At 42.7% G+C, this 7,241-nt stretch overlaps 1 protein-coding gene across 2 annotated transcripts in view; it reads left to right on the top strand.

Annotated features, from left to right (window-relative positions):
* Window positions 1-907: 907 nt before the first annotated feature.
* ZFR (zinc finger RNA binding protein) overlaps window positions 908-7,241 on the top strand; it is a 77,813-nt gene continuing 71,479 nt past the window's right edge. For both annotated transcript variants that reach the window (XM_081233373.1, XM_081233374.1), the window contains exons 1-2: window positions 908-1,034; window positions 1,333-1,432. In XM_081233373.1, coding sequence (XP_081089499.1) covers window positions 998-1,034; window positions 1,333-1,432 — 137 coding nt within the window. In that variant the 5' untranslated portion in view covers window positions 908-997. The remainder of the gene's footprint in view (window positions 1,035-1,332; window positions 1,433-7,241) is intronic.

Here is a 7,241-nt window from a genome sequence, read left to right as displayed (position 1 = left end):
CTCCCCGTCACTCGACTCCAGCCAGCCTAACTTCCTCGCTGCTCTTGAGCACGCCTGCCTTAGGACCCTCCATTTTCTCTTTTCCCCCCCGACTGTCAACTAGGTTTGCCCCCTCACCTCCTTCACGACTCTACCCGTTGGCTGCACTAACCACGCCCTGCATAAAGTGGCACCTCTCTCGCTCTCTAACTTCTTTACCACGCTTTCTTCTTCAAGCTGCAATCACCAGCCGACATCGTACTTATTTGGCTATTGTCTGAACCTCCTGCCGCCCACCCTCCCCTTTCCCAGAAGGTAAACTCCGTGTGAACAGGGACTTTGTTTTGCTCACTGCTCTATCTCCAACACCCAGAAGAGGGCCTGACGCTTTGTGAGGGCTCCATACACGCTGTAGGAATCAAGGGGTGGGTGCGAGTGGGAGAAGGGACCAGAAGAGAAGTGCTCGGAAGGGGTATCCAACGCAATAGCACACCTGCCGTTCTTTTTCTCTTTCTCTTCTCCCCGTCTTTCCTTCTCCACTTTAAAGGCTAAGGACAAGAAGCGGGAATGCGAGAAATAAGGAAAAATCCAAATTAGTCCAGCTCAAGTCCTGGTGAAAAGTGCACGATGGAGAATGGCGAAAGGGAGACAACAAATGCACACGCAAAAGTGAAAGAAGTGAAAAGTAAGAAGAAAAGGCTGGCAGACGTCACTCTCTCGGGTCACTCTCGCCGACTCCCTCTCCCGGCCGGCGCGGCTCGGATCGCCTTCGCCACCACCATGGTGGAGACCAAGCCCGCCTTCCCCGCAGGACGCCCCAGGCCCGCCTCGGCCGAGGCCCGGCACGCGCCCGTCGGAGCCGCGAAGGCGGCGGGACTACAGCTCCCAGGGTGCCGAGCGCGGAGGCGCCTGCGCAGTGCAGCGGGAGGCGGCGGTCTGTTCTCCGCTGAGGAGGAGCGGGGCAGAGGAGGGAGGCAGCGGGTGAGAGTTCAGAGTTCAGCAGCAGCAGCCCGAGCCCATGATTCCCATATGCCCTGTAGTTTCTTTCACCTATGGTGAGTATAATGTGCCCCGTCGGGGTCCCCGCGTGGCCCCTTCCCCGGCCCGGGACGGCGGGGAGGCGCGGGGGCTTGGGGCAGGCTCTGGGGAGGAGGCGGCGGCCGCCACCGGGGCGTGCGAGTGAGTGAGGGAGTGCGAGGCGGGAGGGGGAGGCGGCGCGGCCGCGGCCCGGCCCGGCGAGGGCGGCTTCTCACGGAGCCTCTCTCTCTCTCTCCCCCCTTCCCTCCCTCGGCGTCTCTGCTCCTCCGCGCCTCTCCTCCCGCCATGGGACCCGACTCTCCGTGCCCGCCGCAGTGCCCAGCCGGCTGGGGGAAGATGCCAAAATGGCGACCGGCAACTACTTTGGATTCACCCACAGCGGGGCGGCGGCGGCGGCGGCTGCGGCCCAGTATAGGTAACGGCTCCCCGCCCTCTCCCTCCTCTCCCCCTGCTCGCCCCTCCGCCCGGATCCCGCCGACACGACGCCCACACCCCCGCCGCCCCCCCGTGCCCCCCCCCACTCCGAGCGCCGGCCGGCGGCAGGCCGAGCCCCGCGGCCTCGCCCGACCCTGGGCGGGCAGCGGCCCCGGTGGGGGCGGGAGCGGGAGACGGTGAGGCGGAGGGCCTCCCGGGCCTTAGGCGGCCCCGCAGCTAAAATGGCCTCCCGCGGCCTCGGAGCCGAGCCGCCACCCCCGCCGGGCTGGGAGGGGGGGAGCCGAGGCCGCGGCCCCTGCGGTGCCTCCGGTCCCGCCCCCGCCGGGCCGGTCCCCACCTCCGATCCCCCTCCCACTTGAGGAAGGAGACGGTGGGCGAGGGCACCTTTCGGGGAGTGCGGAGTCGCGCCGCCGCCCGGGCACCGGTCCTCGCCCGGTGCTCCGGCTCCCCGAGCCCAGATAACGTGTTGTTTTCTCGGGTGCCTTCTCCTGCGTCCCGTGGTCTCCCCTGGCCCTCCACCCGATCCCCGCAAACAGACTGTGGGTGTCATTGCATTCGTTTGGTTCCTTTAGTTCTCCCTTCAAGGAGAGAAGTAAACACACCAACCACCTGTGAATTGTGTGGCTGGTAGACTGGAAGAGATGTGCGAAGTTTCTAGTGCTGATAAATGAGCCCACAGCTTTGTTCTAGCTGTTGCGTTTAGGCTCCAGGTGGGCCAGTAATTTCCCTTGGCGGGTCTTTCCCCTCCAGGGAAATGAAAAGTGCAAGTGAGGCGCCGAGTTAGTGAAATGCACCCTATGAAATCTCTTACTTAAGGGAAGCTCTAATTTCTGAAGTTTCTGTAGTTCGTTATATATCTTATCAAAAGAAAGAAAAACACTAGATTCTGTTGTTGTTACTTTTGAGTCAGTCTGAGACGGTCTCTTTAGACTCAGGCCGTAAGCGTTCAGGGCTCCTAAGTGATCAGCTTTTTATAGAGAGAGATTATATTAGATATCTGTGTACTAGGTAAATTAGCTATTGGTTAATAAACCCAGGTAGTTTTCTCACCTCATTCACTTCAGGCTGCGGGTTGTCTAATGGAAAGGACATCACTGGGAACCAGAAGACCTGGGTTCCAGTCTTTTTTGCTCCGGATTTTAATGACGTTGGGGACATCTCTTATTTGGTCTTTCATTTTCCTCATCTGTAAAATTGGGCTATCTTTTTCGGTTAAAACTTGTAATTCTGAGGAACAGAGTTGTCATATTTCATGGAATTATAAGATACCATTTATTGTAAAGGAAGGGTATCATTATTTAATGTATCACTGAAAAAATCACTACCAGTTAAAATGAGTCAGTGCTTAAGACCCCATTGATTTTTAAGACATGTTAAAATGTGTAAATGTGTTTTATTGATGAAATTAATATTCTACTAATTGTCAAATGCGTTGAACGCATGTGGCATTTTTTTACAAGTCTCTTTTGCCTTGAAGCTTATTTCCAGAAAAAGAACTGAGATGACAAATTATTGGGGCATGATCTTGGGGCTTTTCAAACTTTTAAACAATTCTTTACTTACAAATTGTGATAATTAAACAACTAACAAAGTCCCAGCCACTTTAATAAAGAGCAAATAATTTTCGTGGAGAGAGAGAAAAATCAAGCCATTTTCTTTTTCTGGGAAACAAGATATAGCTAACCAGCACTGTGCCGTAAATCTACTGCTACCAAGTACTGTGTGTCCTACACAAGGCTGTATTTAACCATTTAAGTTTTAATTGTTTTATACAGTATTTTTCTGTTACTGTGGGCAGAGTGATAGATTTGTTGGATTATTAACTGTTTACTGAAAATGTAGTGGGTTTGTTCTTTGTGGCAGTTTTGAAATATTTTTTCGAATGCAAACCTATAGATAGAAATGAGGGGAGGAAATGCCAATTTAAAGATAATCATATTTTGATCAAATATTTGCATGTATGTATTTTATCCCAGTATAGGAAACTATTACAGAATTTCTGTACCTAGTTTTTCTTTGGCTTTGAATCTTATAAAGTTTCAGTAAACTGTAACAGCAATCCAAAGTATTAAATTGCTTGTTAATATGTGTGTCTAATGAGAAAAGACTAGTCTTTTGACATTACTTATTTATGCATGTATTGGCAAAACTAATTGTTAAGATGCTCTGTCCTTGTATATAACATACTATATAGAATTGTTTTTAATGGAAAGAAATCAGGTCCAGTAATGCTAATACCTTGGTTCAAGGAAGATGAACAAATAGCATTAATAATAAAAGCATATGCAAAAAATACAGTGATGGTGCTCATCTTTCTTCCTGTCTAGAAATCATTAAAATGTAACTGAGACATGGAAGACCAAAGCTTACTTTGCAAAAAAAGAATTTTTTTTGAAGGATGTAAACTCAAGGAGATCTTAAACATTTACCTGTAGATTATGTGAATAGTTGCGTCACCTGTCGTTGAGTACAGATAACTGAGAGTAACTATTCTGAGTCTAGATTTAATTCCGGTTCTTAGTTTTCTTGGTTACCACTATGTGAGGTATTTGACTAAATTTATTTTAAATTTAGATTTTCTTTTTGCTTGTTAATATTTGAGATTTATAATGGAATACTAAGTATCAAAGTTCTTTAAGAGATGTTGTAAAGATCTCTTATAAGTTCTACTACTAATAACCTTTAGATAAACCAGGTTTTTCTTTTGTATAATACATATTAAATATTTTTGTGGTAAGCATTTATTCAGTCTTTGTGCTACAGGTTCCATCAGCTACTGATTGCTTTTCTTCCTGCTTCTGTATTTTTTTTAAGACTAGTAAATAAACCTATTGGCGCCATTTGCCACTATTGCAAATGTAATCTTTTCATTTTCTTACCTTTCATGTGCTTTTTTCCCCTTGGCAGTGACAAAATCAGAAAGGTTTTAAGTATTAATTATTGTGTTTATAAGTATATATTTCTGGTAGAATGTTAATTTGGGGTGTGTAGGACAAGGCAGATCTCAAGCATGATGAAAAAATAGGAATGGCTTCATGGCAGAAAGGGAACTTGGTTAGAGAGGTACCTACTTCAGTAGAGTACCTTTTTTGTTTGAGAAGATATACTTAAAAACTTTTAGACAGACATTAATTTTATAATAAATCTTGAAAAAAATGATTTCAACAGTTGTAAGAACTTAGGGTAGCAAAGAACGTGAGAAAGATAACTCTCAGTGGAAAAAACTTTCTAATTAACAGTATCATAGGATCAAATCAGTTTTTTTTCCTTCTTCATTGGCAGTTTTACAGAAGTTCTCATAGGAGTTCTTCAGTTTTTGAAGGGGATTTGTGGCATAAACAAATATGCTATGTATATGTAATATAAACTAAAGTAATCCCATTATATCCCACTATGAATAGGACATAACTTTTTCTTTGAGTTTTAAACAGCTAGTTTCTCGTATTCTTTAGAAAAGCCTTGGTCATATCGTTCTTGTCACCTTTGTATCTACTCAAGACGCTTGTCTGTTAACCTGCATAACCTAAATGTTTAGCTTGTGCTTAAACTAATTTTCTTTGTTCTATCTATAGCTCTTAGTGTATCATTGGTATCTGAATGTTATTCTTCCTTCAATAAAGTTAGCTATTTAAAATAATCATTCGGCAACATTTTTTTTACCCTTTTAATATCTAGAATTAATTGAGTTCAGAAACTTTATAGAGTAATGATTGTATAACGGTACAAAATAATTGCCCCCATATTCTTAGGATCTCAGCAAATGTTGTTAAATAATAAATGTTTAAGTGGATTTTGACTGTTGTCTGGACATTAGCTTAAATTAAGCATCTGTTAGTCAAAAGAAGGCATCTCATCTAGTGATTCTTGAGATGTCTTTAGGACATCTGTTCCTGAAGGATAAGCATCTTTTCACATCACTAAGATAACTTGGGTAGGTTGATTGCCCAGTGAATTTTCCTTTTTTTCCTTCTCTTTTTTGCTTTTTATTTGAACGTAGAGTTAAGAATATTGTATCTTGAAGGAAAGAATAAAAGTAACACTAGTAAGGTAGAAAGAAGTAATCACTAACTGAGATGGTGAGAAAACCAGGTGAACAGGTTTTTGAAACCGATCTTAGTGATGGAAATTTACTGGCTCTACCAAAAAAAAATTTACTGCAACTGCTAATTATATCAGCTCCTCCATTGTTGAATCAGAGATCTTAGGATTCATATTTCATGAATGAATTTGAAATAATGAAAATTTTCTTTCCAAAAGGATTAGTGCTTTTACAATGATGATATATCCTGTATGTGTTATTAATAGCCTTAAGAGTAGGATGAGGGAGAATAGCCCTGTATAAAATGCTTAAGGTGTATGCCTGACTGTGTTTTTATAACCTGCCTCACAGTATACTATAATGAAAAGGGCCTGAGCTAGTCAGACTTTGGATTTGAATCTCAACTCTATCTGTTCAGATACTTATGCAAGTCACCTAATCTTTCCACAACTCAGTTTCCTCAACTAACTTGCTTTGAGGTGAAGTTATTAAATATAAACCTTCCTAGCCTAGTGCTTGATTTTCAGTAGGCATTTTACCAATGCTAGTTTTCTATAGAGATTTGTGTAATAATACTAAAAGGGTTTTAAAAGCTCTCCTTAGTTGATGGCTATCATACACTTAATATTTAGAGCTTCATAATCTCAAATGTTTTAAAAGTAGGTACTTGAGTATCAATTGGAGGCTTCAGTTTCAATGTCAGTTTAATAGGGACCTCCAAGTTTTTAATTATTTGCAAGCAACATGATTATAATCAACAGACTAATATGAGAGTTCAAATTTTCTGGATCTAAGATCACTCCTGTTTCAGCAATGTTGAATTAGATTATCAAATTTCAAATAAGTCCTTTTTATATAGCCGCAAAATCTATTAAGTAGGAGTAAAACTAATGAGATATACGAAACACTTTAAGAAAAAAATACAATAGACTATAAAGGACATAAAAGAAGACAAATAATTGAAGATGGGCTGTGTTCATGCAGTGAAAAAAATCAATACTATCAAGTTATCGATTTTCTCCTAAGTAGTCTATATGTTTAATGTAATTGCAATAAAAATCACAACAGGCTTTTTGGGGTAACTTGATAAAGGAGTTCTCATGTTGATAGTGAACAGAGTATTTGTCCAGAAGTAGTCATGACAGTCTTGTAAGATATCATAAGGAAGGTCTTGTGTTAGCAGGGATCAAAAGATGTTATTAAACAGGAAAATGTGGTATTGGTAGAGGGATAGACAAATAGATCATTGGCTTAAAATAGCCCAGAAATAGGTGTATGCTTATGGGCAGTTGGATTAGAATATATAGCTGTTTAAGTAGAGGTATGTGTCAAAAAAAGCAAATCAACCAAATTATTATTCAGAAGTACACCATCAGGATAGTCAGAAGACAGTCCTTGGGCTTATAAATGTAGTAATTGACAAAGTATATTAGGATTACTAGAATGAGATTAAAGGTGAGGAGTGCGCCAACAACATTGTCCTTGGCATCACTGTATCAGAATTAGGGTCGTTGTTCTGAGTATAACATTTCTTAGTGTTTTGTGAAAGCTGTGTGCAGTGCAGCTCTTAATTCATCCTTACAGAGGGCGAATTAATGAAGCAAAGAACACTGGGCTTTTTTGTTGTTTTAGTATTAGTCTCCTCATGTAATATATACATTAAAATACGTTCATAGGGAGTAACTTACAGTATGCATAGTCCCTGCTTTCAAGGAGTTTACACTCCTGGGGGTGAGGGTAGGGGCAGGTA

This window comes from Mesoplodon bidens (genome assembly GCF_964165515.1).
Source record: "Mesoplodon bidens genome assembly, chromosome: 4".
Lineage (NCBI taxonomy): Eukaryota > Metazoa > Chordata > Mammalia > Artiodactyla > Ziphiidae > Mesoplodon > Mesoplodon bidens.
This window is presented reverse-complemented; position numbering and strand designations above follow the sequence as displayed.